The sequence below is a fragment of the Taeniopygia guttata genome, chromosome 4 (genome assembly GCF_048771995.1).
Source record: "Taeniopygia guttata chromosome 4, bTaeGut7.mat, whole genome shotgun sequence".
In the NCBI taxonomy this organism is placed as follows: Eukaryota; Metazoa; Chordata; class Aves; order Passeriformes; family Estrildidae; genus Taeniopygia; species Taeniopygia guttata.
Genome location: NC_133028.1, coordinates 20,240,270 through 20,259,165, shown reverse-complemented (window position 1 = coordinate 20,259,165; position 18,896 = coordinate 20,240,270). Strand labels below are relative to the sequence as shown.

Here is an 18,896-nt window from a genome sequence, read left to right as displayed (position 1 = left end):
ACAGAGCAAGACAGTCTCACTTGATTTAAATTTGTAAACTAATAATAGTTGACTGGAGAAATGGTAGGGAAGGGGTGCATAAAAACTGGCAATTCTTGAGAAATGTAAATATGACCTTAAAAAGTAAATCCAGAGTAGGTAAAATAATAAGTTTTTTTAGTGCAATTTTATCTTTCAATAGTGTAGAAGTGAATTTGTGATTATATATGTTTTAAGAATGATCTCGAATATCCATAAATGCATAATTGGTGATCTGAGGGAGAAAGATTCTAACACATGACCAACTGAAAAATCCAAAATATCCTGCATAATGGGCTGACAATGAAAAATTAAAATTCAGTAATTACAACCAAAGAAAATCCCACCAAAAAAAATCACTGAGTCTACTTTAAAAACAATTCCAGGACTAGAAAATTTTAAGACTTGAGTAGAGTGTGTAAGCAAAGAATATAAAAAAACATAATTGGTACTGAAAATAGACTCTCCTAGAGTAGTTAACTCTTCAGAACCTGATTTTGATCTATCATTCTTGGGCCACACATTTGTATGTATACCTGCTTACTGAACATTTGATGGTGTATAGAGATATTTACATGCATATCTGTGTCTGCATGCATTCAAATTGCCTATCACAATGTTCATTAGTGAATGCAAATTCAGCTGTTTTCAAAGCTACTGATACACTGTAACTCAGCGTCTGTGGATGCCAGAGTAATGCTAAATATTCTAAGTAACATAAATTTAAGTGTTTAATGTGAGAGAATAATAGCCAAGCAGTAGATGAGTGGTCAGAGAGCAGTTATACTGTGCTGTTTGGTATCATTTTTTTTCAGCTAAAGTTAAGCTTGCCCTTAAGCACTTGATTATATCTTTAGTTTAAAGTTTTGTTGTGTTTAGCTGGCACAATGTTTGATGGAAAAGCAGTGTTTTTTTCCCCTCAAACAGTAGACACTAAAACATTGAACATGAGAAGAGAGGATTTCTTACAAAAGGCACTGTGGTGACGTGCAGAGGTGCTCCTGAGTCTTGACAACATCATAGCAATGGCCTTTAGCCCCCTCTGCACAGCAGCACTGCTGTGCTTGTTTGTATCTCAGCTCAGGACAACATTGTACAGTTTGGATGCAAAGGACCAAACTGTATGATCTTATTTCAAGTTTACAAGAAACAAAATAGGAAGTAGAGACGTAGAGGCAGAAAGCTGGTTTGCCAAACAAGGCAAAAAAGATGGTAAAAGTTTTAAACAGGACAGGTTGTATTATGAACTCCTCTACATGTCACTAGCCTCTAGACAGGGGAAGACACTTTAAATATCACCTTCTGTTTTCTATCAGATTTGGGGTTGTTTTTACCAGTTAGATTTCTTTTTTTTTTTTTTTTTTTTTTTTAATTAATATATCCAGACTATAATATTGTAGCTGGGATATAAGAAAAAGGCAGGAGGCAGTGTTGAAAGCATTGGTCAAAATCAAGGTAAATACTTCCACTAGTTTGACCTCATTAATAAAATCACTTGTTTTATCAAAGCAGGCAAAGAGGTTTCTCAAGAATCATTTACACTTGGTAAGTATTGACTTTTCCCAAGCACTTTGTCCTTCATATGCCCACAATTATATTTTAGGAGGACTTCCTCCTTGATTTTTCCCAGGAAAAAAAAAATTATTCTCATTGGTCTGAAGTTTTCTGAAGTTGACACACAGACATATTCTTTTTGAATATGACTGCAATATTTTCCATTCTCCAGTTCCCATATTTCCATGACCTGTCAAAGATGACTGGCATCAGCCATCCAAGGTCATCAGCCATCTCTTTTGGTACCCTTGGATGCAGCTCATCTGATCACTTGGATTTTCATGGGTTGAGTTATCTGAAGTAAACACCATCTTTATCCTCATCCAGTATTTTCTGTCCTTCTTTCTGAATCCTTTCACTGAGCACAGGTGCCTGGGAGACATTCTCAGCAAAGGCTGAGACAAAGGTGGCATTGAACACCTCATCCTTATACATCTGCTGTCAGTAAATCACAGACCTCTTCCAACACTATGCCTGCATAGAACTGCAGTGCTAGAAGCAATTCTTGTTGCCCTTGTCATCCCTAACAGCTTCCAAGAGAGCTGCAGCTCTCCTAAAAACATCCCTGCATGTCCAAACAATACTTCTATATTTCTTTTTAGCAGCCTCTCCTCAACCTTCTTGTACACTGCCCTTTGTTTTTTTTTATATTTCATTTGAATTCCAACATGAGCTCTCTGTTTTGTCAGACTGGCCACCTGAGACTCTTGCTTGTTCTCCTGGGAGTGAGAATGGACTATTATTGTGTTTAGCTGGTGTCTTTCACAACTTTCTTGAGCATCTTTGCCCTTTAAAATGCCTCCTCCCACATGATCCTATATATACCAGTTCCCTGAATAAGCTGAAAGCTGCTCACCTTAAGTACAGACTATAGACTCTGCTTATCTCCTTCATTCTCCTCAGGATCTTGAACTGCACTAATTCCTCTTTATTCCAGTCAAAGTTACCTTTGACATTACTCCAAGACATTGAGTAACATGTCCTCAACTGGTTCTTCCTTGTTTCTGAGCAGCTAATCCAGCTGTACTTAACCCCTGGTTGGTATCAGTATTTGCACCACGAAGATACCCCTGACAAAAATCCTGTCATATTAACCTACTAGAAAATGCCACAGTATTCTCCCATGAGATTTGAGGTCTGTCATCCAGAATTCCTTATTTCAAAATAGGTTCATTCACATCCTCACCCTGATCAGGTGAACCGTAACAAACTCCTACCACCGGGTCTCCCTTACCAGCCTCTCCCTTGATCCTGAGTTGTGAACTCTCAGACAAATTGTTTGTCTCACAGAAGGGATTGCATACTTCTGAGCTACTCCTTCACCTCTCCCTTGCCCCCTTTGTTGTCTTCTTGATATGTCTTCCCTGAATAATATGCATCCACACATTCTTGCAGTAACCTATTTGTATTACTTGTCCCACCACAGCTGAGTAATCAAAATGATGTAAAATATGTAAATATGTAGACATTTGCACAGTTGCAGTCTTTACTCTTTGTTTCTCTGGATGTGTGCGTTTTTGTTCATAGAACATGCTTGGGATGGACCTCCTTTCACCCTGTTTTATTACTCTGGTGTTCTCTCCTGCACCTTCCACCTACCAACAACTCCTTTGTTTGACCGTGGGTTGTAATTTCCTTTCACAATCAGTTCCTAGATTAGAGTTCTATTCACCAGGTTGACCAGTCAAAGCTGCTCTCAACAGCTTTGTCTTCAGGTCTCCAATGGGTCCTGTGGTCTAAATCCAAAATTGCTGTTGAAAACATCAGCCAAACAGGCCTCTAATCAATTTCCTGAAATAACTGGGGCCATACACTATAATTTGCAAAATTTTGTGATGAACCAGCTATTGAATACAAACTACAGCAATATCATCCTCTAAACCAAAAAGAACACTTAGGAGAATGGATTTCTCCTGTATAGATTATGTGCTGATTTATTGTTGCTGAGGATTTGGTCGACAAACCTCCATGCTGCTCCTGTTAGATTAAATATACATGTTTCTATAATCTCCAATCTTCAATGGGCACGGGGAAGCATTATAATTTCTCAGGACAGGTTTTAAATTTCACTGTACTTTCTCTTTGAACTAAATTGCTGCTGCTCTTGGGTCATTGTATTTCTTTCTTGTGGATTGGGAAGCCAGAGCAAGGGGAGGCTTGAGATACTGCTGTCATGTATGCTCAACCTTTGCTGTGTTAATCCAACACTGACTGGTCCTTTTTGTCCACAGGAAAAATTTTTTTAAATCTTTTAGTGCTATTGAGAGCGAAAGGGTAAATGTTCTGTAATGACTTTTAGGTCAAAAAGAAAAAATAAATTTCTGGGAAAGTTTGAAGATGAAAAAACAAACAAAATCCTGTTAAAGGAAGATTGCTTTCTTCTGCCTCTCGAGCAAAGGTATTCTGGGGTATATTTAATGTAATTGGGATAGGAATGTTTTATATCAATAAACAGTGAAATAATACACACCTATATGTCACGATTACAATAAAATAATGCATTTGGGAAGATCCTTTGCAGCTCTGCAATCAGTGCAATTCAGTCTTAAGAGATTTCCTTTTCAAGAAGAGAGATTTGCGACATTTTAAATTTTTAGCATCCCAACCAAGTCTATATTAGAGTGCACTAGAATTCTGGATATCCAATAGTGAATGGAATTTAGCAAAAAATTTAAAAATACTAAAAAGGCTCCCTCAGTTTTCCTGCTTGTAATTTGAGTATACTGGGACAAACAATATTCAGATTTGTCCCTATGCAGATCAATTCCAGATGCATGGGTAAACTGAAACAGAAATTCAGTAGTTATTTTCCTGTACATATATTCTGCTGCAGTGATGCAGGGGCAAGGTTTTTTTTTTACTATAACGTAATTCCATTTTCCCAGGAGTAGGACATGAAAAATTGTATATGGCTCTTCACATCTGATAGTAACAGATTTTCCTTATTAAAAAAACTTTAGTAAGAATTTGGTCTATTAAAAAATAAGTGGCAACCAGATTCAAGGATTACAAATAAATATCTTTCTACAGTTCTAGTGTGAAAACAAAGAATAGAAGCTGTAAGAACCTGCAATGACTGCTTTCTGGTGCTCAGAGGCAGAGACCTCACTGAGTCATGATATCTGATCCTAGCTTTTTCTACAGAAAATCAATACTCTCACAAAGTTGCTAATACATTTTTGGAGTTGGAGTAGGTCTTCTCCATGTCAGAGTACACTGTAAGTTCCTCAGGTTTAGAGAGTTAAGAGTTTGGTTCTCCTGTGTAGAATGCACCACAGTCCAGAGCCCTGCTTCATGTATTGCAAGCAAGTCTTTTATCAATCTGTATGAAAATAAAGGAACTAGTTCTGAATTATTTGAGTAACATAGCAGTCACATGTAGGATAACTTGGTTATCATCTCTGCACTGTGCTGCTTTTTTTTACAGTAGCAATATCCTTCGAAATAGAAGGTAACCTTCTTGTTTGCATGTGCCGAAAAATACCAGAATTTATCTCTCAACAGATATGGCAGATTTGGCACTTAATGACATTGCTGATGGTAGTACAAGAAACTTCAAACACAGAGAGATTTGAGGGATTTAGTTAGGGAATAAAAAAAGTTTGATTTCATTCAATGGTAAACTTTGTAGTAGTTTTCTTTTAGCACTAGTTGCCACCATATTTAGGAAAAGCAAAAAAGAAAAAGAATAAAGTTATATTTGTCTCCTCTTATTCATTTATTGTATCCTTTTATTAATTCACTTCCATCACTTAAAGAACGGCATGTCTTTCTTTCTAGTCTTTCAGATGTGTAGTTAATTTAGCCTAATCAAAATTTCCAGTTTCTGAATTTTCAGTACCCAGAATGCACTTTTCTTAAGGCTAATGCAATTTTGTGTAAAAGTCAAACAAGTATCTTTATGTACATGACAAACACCATTAGTATTCTGTATAATTCTTAAAGGAATATAATTGTAAATAAAATGAATGTACCTTCACATAATAATCTTATTTCCTGCCATGTTATATGACAATGTTTTTTGAAAAATGGATGCATGAATTAAACTAAAATAATAATAACTTGTACCCATCCATTTGCTATGGATGTTAGCTTCATGAGTATCAATCAAGGTTTTAAATACAATTTTAAAAAGTAGAAAAATTTGTTAATCTCAATTCATTGCAGATTAACCTGCACAGATCCTAATGACTCCAAAATTAAGTCCTATGGAGACACAGTTGCTTTCTCTAATTGAATGTGAAAGTGAAGAAACATTGTTTTTTAGATGTCTTTGGGGGGAAAATAATGTTATGTCTTTTTATTAGTATCAGAAGACACAGCATTATGATAAATATTTTAGGTGTCATATTTGATAAAATATGACTTATCCATACACTCCAAATGTCACAAACATCATCTGATGAGACGTCACATATTACTCTATACTTCAACTATTTTTTACTATCTTCTGTTTGTACTTGTGTTCAGAAATTTAAAGTTTGAAATATCAGAAACTCTTAGAAAATTGTTTGAAAATGCTTTTGGTTTGCTTTACCATACATTTTTGTCTATATGAACCTCCACAATCAGGAGTGCACAAGGTAAACATCTGTCACTGAGTTAAATAAATTACTGTCTCTAAAGCCTGTGCTTGTTCACATGTCCAATAAGTCCTGTAACAGTCTGTTCTAGTACTTGTAACCTACATAATTCTTTGAGTTCAGCCATGTGTTCTCTGAGGCACAGATTTTTGGAGTTTAATTGGTAAATTTATTATAATCTGAATTTTTTAAAAAAATCTAACTTTTTCCCCCCCATTTTCTAATATTTCCCTGGAAAGTTTTCTCAGTAGAAGACTTGTAGCAGTAGCTTTCCAAGAAGTAATTGTGGTTAGGCATAAAATATTTTTCATCACTGTCTTGGAGAAACACCATCAAAAGCATTGACTATCAGAAAACACTTCCTGAAGCAAATTTTTTACTTAGCTAACAAAATAATGGTGTTGAGGGCTGAGGTTTTTGTTAATTTTTTTTTGGTGTGTGGTTGAGAGTTTTTTAGAGAGAGAAGGGGATTTTCAAAACAATATTCCATTTTCAGTAGTGGTTAGTATATTTGTTTTGGTAATAGAGTGGGAGAAACAGAGATATGCTATTATTATGTTATTCTTACATCCTTCATAAAAAAAGAATGATACTAGAAATATTATGGGGTTTATTTTATTATTTATGTGAGCCAAATTCATGGGTGCATCCCAAAAAGTGATCTCTGACAAAAAGTTATGTTTGATTCAGTGTGAGAAAACACACTATATATCTGTCTTGAATCCAGCGCATCATAATTTCTTATGATGACTCACAGATGATTTATTAAGTAAAACCATATATCACTGTCAAACCTCTCAGTTCTCTTTTGAACTGAGGCTGATCAATCCTACCTTATTTATTGTATAATTTTGATCACCCTAATCAGTATATCTACTAGTATTTATATTTTTATTTATTTAGAGGGGCAAGGTTGGGACTGTGAAAAATCTGACTGATGCACCTGCATCTTTATTTAAGCAAAATAATTTATTCTGTTTGACAACCCTTCCTTAATTCGAAACCTTAATTCTGGTTATTTTGGTTTTTTTGGGTTTTTTTTTTCCTTTTTTTTTCTTTTTTGAGTAACACTGAACAGTAAACTTCTGGAATCCCATCACTTTGTAAGGAAAGACAAGATGTATTTTCTCTAAGTGTTGCTAAATTTATTTTATCTGCAGTCACTCAGAACAGAAGACAATATTCTGTAACTTTCAGACGTGACCCCAGTCCATGACAAGCCAAATTCTCACCCTTAATTGTTTCTGAATGCTCATTTTGCTTAACTTTTCTTTGGCATGGAAAAGTGATATTTAACTTTTAGATTAATATTTAATAGTAATTGTAGCCAATACATTATAGCACATTATAGAAGCTAAAGTACAAAAACCTTGTTCTCCAGCTAGCAGATTTTCATCACATCCCCTCTATTAATTCTATGCTCTCCTAAATGAGCATGTCACACTATATGTATCATTAGTAATCCATCATCATTAATAATAATCATCATGCATTAATAATCATCATTTCACTGATGATGCATAAACATAATCAGAATATTCATCAGGGGATCCAAACTGATTTGAAACAGGCTTAACTTACTAGGGTTGAGCAAAACATGATTCCTTCGCTCTTGTACATATAAAGCACTGTACTTCAGAGGGACCTGGACCAGTTGTGCATTTTCCATACAACTCTACGTAAGGCACAAATTAAAGTAGAAATGTACAGCCTGTTATTATAGAGTTGTATCATGTGGTTGGTTCTTTATCATACAGAGCAGTATTTCAATTGTCTCTGGAATTCAGGATAATATTTTTTTCAGCACAGCACCAGAATATTCTAAATTCAAGGCATACTTCTTGCTCTACCACTTTTAATATTCAAACATGAAGTTATGTGTGAGTGAGTCTTCCATAATTTTATGCTCCTAAAGATAAGGGTGGAAGCATGATGCCTGTGCGGTGCTCAGAGGTCAGACTGAAAAGAATATGGAATCACCTGTTGTTCCAGGGCTCTCTTTTACTCCAGTGCAAAGTGGAGAAAAACAAAGTAGGTGCCAAGCTGATTCCAGGTACTGTCAGCAAAAGGAGATGAAGATTAAAAAAAAATGCTCTGACTCGTGTTCTAGCAGCTTATGTAAGATAGGAAACGAGGGAGAAGCTGAAGCAGGTTCAATAATTATCCAGTTGTCTGATTCTGTGGGCAACATACAATGCCAAACTAAATGGTAGATGCAAATTTATATCTTTTGTTCTGTCTTACTAAGCCTTAGAATAAATACAGGATCTCCTGCTGAAGGTCTTTATTGTCCAATATCCTGCATTGGAATAACTGAAAAATGACAAGGAATTTTTGGAATATTAAAATCTATTTCAAAAGCAAGAGATGTACATACACACACATACAAACACACACTTAGCCAAGTTCTCTGTCTTTAACTTTTTTTTATCTTTCTTCTACTTTTGCTTGTGAATTTTTTCACCTCTTCTCTTTTAATCACACCTAAATAATGAACCATAACAGCATGTGCAGCAGTTTGTGGATCTTTTCAGACTAATATCTTACTCTGATTTCTTCAGTTCTGCTTATCTTATCAAATACATATTCAGCTAACTTCAAACAAACTACTAACACCATAACCTTGCCACAGATAGAATCAGCTTGATTTTCTGTAATCATGTAACACATTTACTATGTAAGAAGAAAAAGTCAGGAAGATGATTTTCTCCAACTAGACTTACTATAAGTTACAAAACCTGCAAGTACCTTTGGAAAAAGTAAAAGTGTACACTTTTGTGGGAAATGGTAGAATCCAGTATTGCTATTTGGGGAATTCCGTAGATGCTGGAAATCCTTGAGAAGTAGGTAGTAAAAAGGCAGCATTTTTATTTTCCTTTTGTTCTAGTCTTTTCTTTCTTCTCTGATTGCCGACAGGACTGGGAAAAACTTAAGTGTTTCATTGTTATTTAAGTTGCTCTCTTCATGACACTACATTTTGATGAGTTTGAATTTACCAAAGGAGCAGTAAACATCGTACAAACCTGCTTTTATACTACCTTGGCTTCTTTGTTCCTTCAGTATTATCGTTGAAAGCACAACTGAAAAGTGTTGGGTTTTTTTTGCTTTGTTATTATAACATGAACATGAAAAAGTTGATTGTTATCCTGAAAATAGAATAGAAATATGAAAACTATATCATGCCTATTTGGTTGTTCCAAAACTCTCTTCTCCTTCAGTGAATGCTGTAGAAGCCTGCTGAAATTTGCTGTAGTAAGCTTACAAAAAAGGAATACGAATACACAAACATTTTTTAACCATTGCCTAAATCATTAAAAACATCACCTTAAATAGAATCATGTGCCTTATAATTAAAAAGAATCCTTTCTCATAAATTACAGTACCATACCATAGATAGCTGAAAATTATTCATTAATGTCTCCCCATTTTCAAATTCCTAAATCAGTTAGAAAGTCCTAAAGGGATATATTTCTAGCAATTCTGTACCAATTACATTATACCTATTTGCTGTTCTTTGTTCCCTTTTTTCCCCCAGAGGCTATTCCACACAAGTACAGAATAGGTATTTTGCATTTCCTGCCCCCTCTCCACCCCCCAGTTTCTTGGTAAGTGTATCTCAGTTTTTAAAACAGATGTACTTGCTTTAGAAGGAAGAGCTGTATGAACTGCCTGACTAGAATCCTATGATTTTACTAAGGAATACACTCATCTAATGCTAGTACTGCTTTCCTTTTCAGCAAAGGCTAGATAATTTGCATATTTATGAACTATTAAGCATCTTCTATACACTCCCCTCAGGAGGCTCAATAAAGACAAGAAATTATTTCTGCCTAGGTCACATTTATTAATTTCAGTCTCTGCATAAGATTTACAATTTACTGCAACGCAGGAGGGAGAAATGAAGCCAGGGTTAAAGGGGAGCATAAATTGTTTGCTTTTGCTAGTTTATATCATCCTCTCTTACCACTCTTAGTGGCTCAGGAAATTTATTTTATCTTCCTTGTAATCACCTCCCTGGATGCAGTGGGTAAACAAGAAAATGCAGATAAAAGACAAACAAACATAAGGTCATGCCTTGCATGCTACAACTAATACAAAATAAACTTGAAAGCTTGATTGAAGTTACTCATTAAAATACTGTTACTGCTGAAAGGGGTGTAGGGGTAGCTCATTCAAGTGCAGTGTGAGAGATCCAGGGTCAGGTGGTGAACTAAACTTTCCCCATAGGCTTGCAGATTCAGACCTCTGCTTGTGGAAGGAAGAATCTTTGACACATTCATTAAAGCAGACTAGAAAATGTTAACTTAAAGCACATTCAGAGAAAGAAATTTGCAATGTAAAGTTTATTTTAAAAATCATTGTGGTCAGCTTGTATCCACAAAAACCAAAGCCTAATCTGTAACTAAGGTAAAAGGATATAAATGGCTCCTTCTGTGATGTTTGCTGGGCAATTGTCTTCAATGGTTTCCAAGGTCTCTGTAGTAATTCTGTATTTTGCATAACACAGAGCAGTGAAAGGAGTTTTGACCTTTGATCCCTCTCCCCACAAACACTTTTTTACATATTATAACTGATGCAAAGCCCAATTTAATGGCTGTTTTGGAACCTGCTCTTTTGAAACAAACTAGCAAACAAAGACAAAAAAAGCTATGTGTGATCCAGACAGCTAAGGAATAAACTCTTTCTTCTTAGATGTTCCTTCTGGAGGAGGATTCATTCTTGATTTACAGTTATGCTGAGATGGATAATTTGATGCACAGCCAGAGAGAACTGGAGGCTCTAGTTTCTCCTTTTTTTTTCCCCCTGAAATTCTGTATTAATTGTGTCATTTTTCTCAGTATAGATGCTCTACTGACATTTTAGGATGTGTTAATAGTTTTAAACTTCTTGGAAAAAAATAGCAACCTTGTTCTTAATAAGAAAATTGCCATTCTGTAATGGAAATACATAGACTTTTACTAAAGGCTTGTTATTCCATTTAATAAGAAGATTTTGAACACATTTTAAAAATAAGCCCTCTTGAGCAGTAATCAGAAACAACTGTTCAGGTTACAAGTACTCTCTTTCTGCTGTGAAAATAGCTGTGTGCTGTCCTGGGTGACAGTAACCTTGCTTCTATCAAATTTCACTCTGCAGACAGGTAAAACCTCAGCTATCTCTGCAGCTGAATCTGAGGCCAGTTACTGAGCAGTGCCATCTTTGTTATTCAAAATACCATTAAATATTGAAACTAGCATGTGATTTAATCTATTAAAATTGGAATAGACTGTCCCAAGAAAGTAAACTGGCAAATGGGCAACCAGTTGAACATGTTATATTTTAATTTGCAGAGACAAAAAATGACAAGCAATTTATTTACATAAAACTGTACAAAAGCAAATTAAATTATGTAAATATTTCATAAATAGAGGTGGACTAGCGTTTAATACATTTTGCCATGTTTAGCATAGTTGCGTGCATAGTGACTCATAATAAACAATGATAAATTGTTCTCTGCTTCACTATCAACATCCAAGTTGCAGAACAATAGTCAATGATTATTATTACAAACAGATCGTACCACACTGAATGCAAGTGCTTTAAAATTTAGGAAAAGTTGTCTGAAAGTATACCCCAGGTAGCTGGTGAATGTTGTCTTCCTAGTGCTTACGTTTTTTCAGTCAGTAATACAAGATAACTGATGGGCTTTAATTTCTATTGCTTTTTCATCTACTTTTCTTAAAGAAACTGTATATTTATCACAAATGAAACAGAAAGAAAAATATTTAATTGTTTAACTTTCTTACAAGTGTGTGGTGATAGCTGGATTTATGGCAAGATCTTTATCTGTATTCATGATTTTTCTGCTTGACAACTTCTAGGGTAGCCTTTCAGCCAATCATTTCAATCCCATTTAAGTTTTTCCCCCACATAAAAATAATGTTTAACTTTTTTTCCTGAAACTCAGGCAGCAGGCCAGTCAGAAACCATATTCAATAAACATAGTGGGTCTGAGATCTGGAATAAGTCTTAGATTTTAGACCAAAGCTATTGAACTTCCTAATACATATAAAGTTATATATTAACGCATCAATCTATAAAGGTGCCCTAATGTAAAATACATGCAAAGCTAATTTGAGTTTCCCATGGAAGGAAAGAAAAGGATGATTTCTATACTGTACAAATAAAATGTGATGAAGGCTAAAAGCTATTAAAAAATTTTTCAATTTTCTTGGCAACATGAACTGGTGACACCTTGCTAAATAACTATCATATAGACTGATCATACTTTTCCAGGCAGCAGAATTAAAAACAAATCAAAACAGCCCCAAACCACACAAACGGTAATTAAAAAAATCCTCAAGACCTACTTAAACCACAGCCTTGTGTTAATAATGCTTAAGACTGGTCCATTAACTGAGTTTGGCAAAAGGCTTGTTTTTAAATATATTATTTATAATTTCTCAGAAAATAAACACAGGTAAATATACAGGTTCAAAAAAGTTGGGAATAGCCCCTTACCCCTCAGTGTTCAAACCCAACTACCACTTTACCATAATAATAGGTATAAAAGGCACAGTTGCATATTTTGCATTCACCCTAATTATTTTTTATAGCATTATTTGTTTATTTTTTATACAAAAGCACTCTATTTATGGAGTGGCACCATATTTAACCTATTTCAAATAAAGAGAAAAAATACAAACACAAAATATATTTGTATGTCATGCCAGGTCAGAAGAGTAATCAGCATATTAATAGTGGCTAGTTCCACAAGAGTTACTGTGAATACTTACAGTAGATAGATTTTTAAAAAATTCTTTCACACATTTTAGATCTAAGGAGATGCACACAAGAAACTTATTTCATGACTGTCTTATGTGGTGCAAAAATTGGTGAGTGACTGCTGATCCATTTAATCTGAAGGTCTGTTATAACCTGTATTATTAGCCTTGTAGAAAAAGTGTCTAAGAATATATGGAACCCAGCTACCTAATTTATTGTCTTGTGTGTAATATTAAATAAAATCTTATTAAAGGAAATTCTGTTGAACATTTTTGTTATGCAATTGTGTATTCTGTTGAAACGTGCAAGAAAAATGTGTTTACATTACATAAGCATTTTAGAAGCATTTTTAAACAGGTACTTACAGATTATACAAAGCAGTAACTGCTATATGCAGTCTCATAACAAAGTACTAGCTTGCATCTCCCCGTATTACTTAAATAATTAAACATAAAAATGTTCAATCGTTAATAATCTTTGATTTTAATATTTTCTTTCTAAAATGTGCCCATTCATCATAACTGCTATACACAAACTAATGTTACTTGAAGAAAGTAAACTTTAGAGAGGAGAATGAAAAGGCCAACCCACTATATGGAGAAGTGAATTCAAAAGATAAATGTGATGAGTTGTTTTGATTTACCAACCTCTACCTTAGAGTGTTTAAGGTTATTTTTATGCATTTCTTCAAAGCAAGAAACTACCCAAAGCTACATTACGACTACAGTTACTAGAGAGCCATCTAGCCATGCCTTCACGCCAGTTCAACAGCCAGGGATCTGAATGCTTTCTCCATCCTTGAGCTGTCCTTGCTGTGTTTGATTGTCACTTTCGTCAGAATGTCTGAGCTCAGTCTGTGATTATTAATACAGCATCAACTACAAAGCAATTGGTTGATGTTCTGCATGTTTTGTTGCTTTTATTGCACAAAACCCTGTTTCATTTCCTCTTCCTTCCAAGAAGTACTCACCATGGTAATTGTTATAGCTCTTGCATATGGTAGCTTGGACTCCTTTTAACTCCTCTTGACCTCCCAGGTATCATATCACTATTTATCAGACCATTTTTTACTAATGCTAAATGTTCTGAGTCTTGATATCATTTAGTATTGCACTTTTCTTGGTTTTAATGCACTTGGTTTTAAGAAAGCTTTCATTATCATCATCTTTGACATAACTGAAGTAGTTATGTCAAAGATGATGCAACACTGATGACCAGACATAGCAACCATGCCTTGCAATCTGAAAAGAAGCTTTTGTATCCAAGTTGTAATGTTCTCTTGTTACTGCATTATCCCATTGTCCACCTTTTTCCCTCCCATCAAGCATTCCCACTAACATGGCCTTCTCTTCTACTACTATTTTTTAATTTTGATCTTAAAAATTCCCTGGAACTAGCATATGCAGCATATCATATGCAGCATGTGCTGCAATGAATCATGTCATTACAAAAAAAGCATCAGTTCCTTTGGGCATTCAACTGAACCACACTGGAAAAAAAAATTGTCATCTGGGCTTGTGAACTGTGCTGCTGCATAGAATGTAACTGAATCTGTGTTATGAGTACATGTGGTTTTTTGTGAATACATTTATTTTCTAAGTCAAGCCCCAATACTTAGCAGTTCCCCTGATCCTTTGTGTGATCTTTGGCCTTTTTGTTATTACAATCTTCCCAGCTAAATGTTAGTCTTGCCCAAAATAATGATTTCAACAGCTTATCATTGCTATCCTATGGTGTAAGTGTTAGTAATTGTGTTTACATTGAAATAATCATTACAGAGAACGAGAGAGAAAGAGAGAAAGAGACACAGCGAGACACATTTGTTCAATGGATAAAACAGAACCAGAGTCCATGAATCACGGGAAGTATGCCATGTTTTTGACTGCAGTCTCAGGCTGAATGTATTTCTGTTGCTTCCAGCCTCAGATGATAAGTGAGAATATTAAAGCTGTGGTCTTCACAAAGTGCCTATTAATGATTATTCCTTTATATTTATCCTATATCTTTATGGTTTCTGAAGGATTGTCCCTGATGGGGATCAGCAAAATTCAGATGGTATGTTTTGAATACATTTTCCCTGACCTGTTATCCTCAACAAGCCAGATGACAAACAAACAAATTGAGTGGCTTAATTCATGCTTCTGCAGAGGGGAAACAACAGTGTGTCATGTTCTTTTTAATCAAGCTTGCTACTATGGGAGGAATTTGCAACCATAGATCTAGGAAAATAAAAATCAGCGAGGGGGAATTAGACATGCAAGTAACAACAATGTTTTCTACATTGTACAGTATAGTCAGGCAGACAGTATAATTACATGCCTGCTATGGAGGCAGAAGTGGCAGGCAGATCTTTTGTCTCTTTGGTGGCCCCCTCTTTATTGTTTCACATTTTTTCTTAGAATTGTTGTGATTTTAAGACTTTTGCCCCATTTCTTTCTTATATTATGAAAGAACTTTGTTGCTGCTTTTTAGCCTACAGGTAAACTTCTCTTCTAGTTAGAGTATTGACAGGAGATGGCTTGTATTCCCCTGTCTGTGTAAGGGGGATATCCTCTGGGTTGCCTTCTTCATTTTTGCTGAAACTAGCTGCGCTGAAGGTCTCATAGGATGAGGTCAACTTTTTGTTAAGGAGGTTTCTGTTGCGGTCACCCATGAGGGAGGCTTCTCCATTGGCCAGCTTTTCCTGACTGCCCCGTTCATCGACAGGCATGAAAGTGGAGAGTTTTGGCTGGCTCTTCTGCTTTCTCTCCGGAGAAGTGCGGACTGGCATCCAGCAGGAGTCTGAGTGGCCATACTCATCACATTCTCGGGTGCACTTCCCTGTTAGGGCTACATCTGGTAGAGGCCGTGAATCTGAAAATAAAAGAGAGTTTGTCATTACAAATTAATATTACAGTGACTTCCATTGAAACTGAGAATCCTTACATTCACAAAAGGTATTTTTAAAGATCTCGGTAGGAATGTGGCAGTAAGTTCCTCAGTAATAATTTTTTCACGTTGCATGTGCCCAGAGGCAACAAGCAGATCTGTACAGTTATTCTCAACCTTAATAATTGAAAAAAAACAAGGCTATTAATCCTTTTCCTGTGCCTGTAAATCAATTTCAGGAGCATTTGGCATTAGGTACTGAATTAATTTTGACATCTGAAAGAGTCAAAGAAGCACTTAATTCCATACTGCCAATTTTCTAGAAATTATTAAAAATACCTTTCCTTGAATTTTTTTTGTAGAGAATACTCTGAATTTATGTGGAAGGATCCTGAGACACTGTACCCTGCAAATACTTAAAAATATACTTAATGCCCTGCAAATGAGCAGATCTGTTATTGACAATGGGACTGAATTTTCATATAATGTAACCCTCTGCTTGTATTTCTGAGGATTGGACACTTGAGTTGTTAGTCCACAATATGTTACATAAGTTGTACAATCAGTAATTGCAGAAGCATAAAAAACCTCTGCTGTGGGTTTTAAACTTTAGCTATAGTACAAATAAGGCCGTTCTGTGTGCATATGTGCATGGCAGGGCATGGGATGAATCTGAGTGCTGCCTAAATAGAAACATTTTATATGTGACACACTGTGCTAGAAGGGTTACTGTTCCTGTTCACTAGGTCTAAGTTTTCTGCACTTGTAAGAGCTTTCACTGAAAACCAGCAAAGTTCCAAGACCTGCAGGATTGACTCCTGCCTGTTTGCAACGCAGGTATATTTAATATTTGTATTTTGATACTTGCATACAATCGAATTTAAAAACTACCTCAACTATTTTAAGGAATGGGTAAGATTCTTATACTTTGCTTTTATTCAGTTATAGTATACTTTATGGTCTAAAGGAATAACTGAAGCTGCCTAAAAAGTAGCAACATTCTATTCAAACAAAGCTGACAAATAACATAAACCAAAAAATGAATTTTTCAGGTGTGTTTGATATGAATTTCATATGACATGACTTATTTGATGAAATATTTAGGGTTTTTTTATTAAAAAAATCAATTATTTTAGAAGGGAGCAAGGAACTTCAACACGGAAACATACTTCATATGGGCTGTGGCATCTTCCTGCCTTCCCACTACAACACCAAAGTTCTTGTGAACAATAATTTTTGCCTGTAATAACATGTGTTATACAAACTTATAAAAACTCCTTCAAAGGCCTGCTCTGACTTCATTCTGTTACTTTTGTTTTGACTATTTTTCTTTGATTTTGGCTGACAGAGTACCTTCTCAAATGATGACAATTCCAGCTGTGATTTTTTAATAAATTGATAAAAAAGACCACTGCTGAAGATAAAAAAACCAAGCAACTAAAAAAGCCAAAACCCCACAACCAAAAATCCTTCACTCTTCCATAATAAACTACTTTAATTTAAAATATTTAAAACATGCACTTGCAGAAAAAGCATATTTCATTTCAGCATCTGTGGATTTAATCCTGATAGAATTGCAAAAGCTCTTAAAAGTCAGATTTATCTTCTTCCTTTCCTGATTTTTTTTCCAAGCATATTAACATTGTTTTAATAAATAACTTATCTCAGTATTATAAAGAGTGTGTACACTGTTTGCTACTGGTAGGTGTCAACATTTAAAAAGAACTTACTGTATGTATTCTGAATACTGTATAAAATTTCATATTTCAGTGAAATATCACTGACTCTAATGAGGAAACAGCCCTAGTGTCTAGATAACTGAGTAACCCTGTAACTAAGATGTGTAAGGCTGGGAAGAGGAAACTGAGTGATTTTTTCTTTATTAAATTTTTTCCCTGATTTATTTTTAAGGCTTTTTCCCTCAGAAAAAATTACCACTTTTTTTTTTTTTTTTTCCAGTGAAGAATGCAATACTATGGAAACGTATCAGCCTATCAGTTTTCAGATGACTGTGCTCTGCAAGCATACACAGAATATGAGGATGATTACAGGAAAATCCTCTATTTGTCAGCTAAATCAGCATTATTCTGACTCCCCCTAATGATATTAAACATAATTAACAACTCAGGTATCCTAATATGCTTTGATTTTTAAGCTGAATTTTTCATATTTTTACAACAGGGCCAATTCCCTCAATCTTCTATACATTATTTGAACCAGCACCTTATTTCCAAAAAAAAACCTGGCCATTAAACATTATGCTTGCTTCAAGTATTTTAATTATTATCTGACTTAATATTAGCAACTGCTGATCAAGGCAGTTTGACCTTTATTTAAAACATAAGAATATATGTTTATTGAAAAGATTTTCTTTTGTTGTCATTTAACTTTGGGGTTTTTTTCCAAATTGAAACAATTAGCATCTCATTATATCTGATGGAGTCGTTCTAGGGTGAAAAAAAAATTGAGTCAGCAATAAATCAGTTCATAAAAATCCTTCCTGTGTTGGTTGTCTTTGAATCATGCACTTGAAAATGCACCATTTTGCATTGTAGTTCTTCTCCTATTCACTTCTGACAAATACGGGAACTCCTTATTGTGAAGCATGAGGACTTAATGTACAATTGAGCCTTATAATGCTTTTTTAAGAAGCAAAAGCTTCCAAGTCAGTGTGTTGCTGAGCTGCCCTGTTGGGTTATGTGATAAACTTTATCTGCACACCCACAGAAGAGCTCAGAGAGACACAGGATGAACAATACTAGCCCAAATACTACCCTGACAGACCTACCCAGCCCACCATAGGGCAATCAGACCCTCAAAGATCCATCTGTCCATGCCCAGAGGAGCACAGCGGTGTGTAGTAGCAGACAGAAACTCAAAACAAGGATTCAGGAAAAAAAATCATCTTTCAGTGAAATGCTGGGGATTGCTGTCTAGGTATGTAGAGCGAATTATAAGATATAGGGAAAAGAATCTGGCATAGCAAAGGACTTAGATGATGTTTACGGGAGAAACCATCGGGAAGACAAGTGAGGAGTTTAGGTGATAGAGGGGAAATAGAAATATAAGGGGATAAAAGGGCCAATCATATGTAAATAGTTAGCTGGG

The 18,896-nt window shown here is 35.2% G+C and overlaps 1 protein-coding gene across 7 annotated transcripts in view; it reads right to left on the bottom strand.

Moving 5' to 3' along the window:
* Positions 1-11,453: 11,453 nt before the first annotated feature.
* Positions 11,454-18,896, bottom strand: part of PCDH7 (protocadherin 7) — a 262,138-nt gene continuing 254,695 nt past the window's right edge. For all 7 annotated transcript variants that reach the window (XM_072928055.1, XM_072928057.1, XM_072928051.1 and 4 more), the window contains one exon: positions 11,454-15,773. In XM_072928055.1, the coding sequence (XP_072784156.1) occupies positions 15,394-15,773 (380 nt within the window). In that variant the 3' untranslated portion in view covers positions 11,454-15,393. The remainder of the gene's footprint in view (positions 15,774-18,896) is intronic.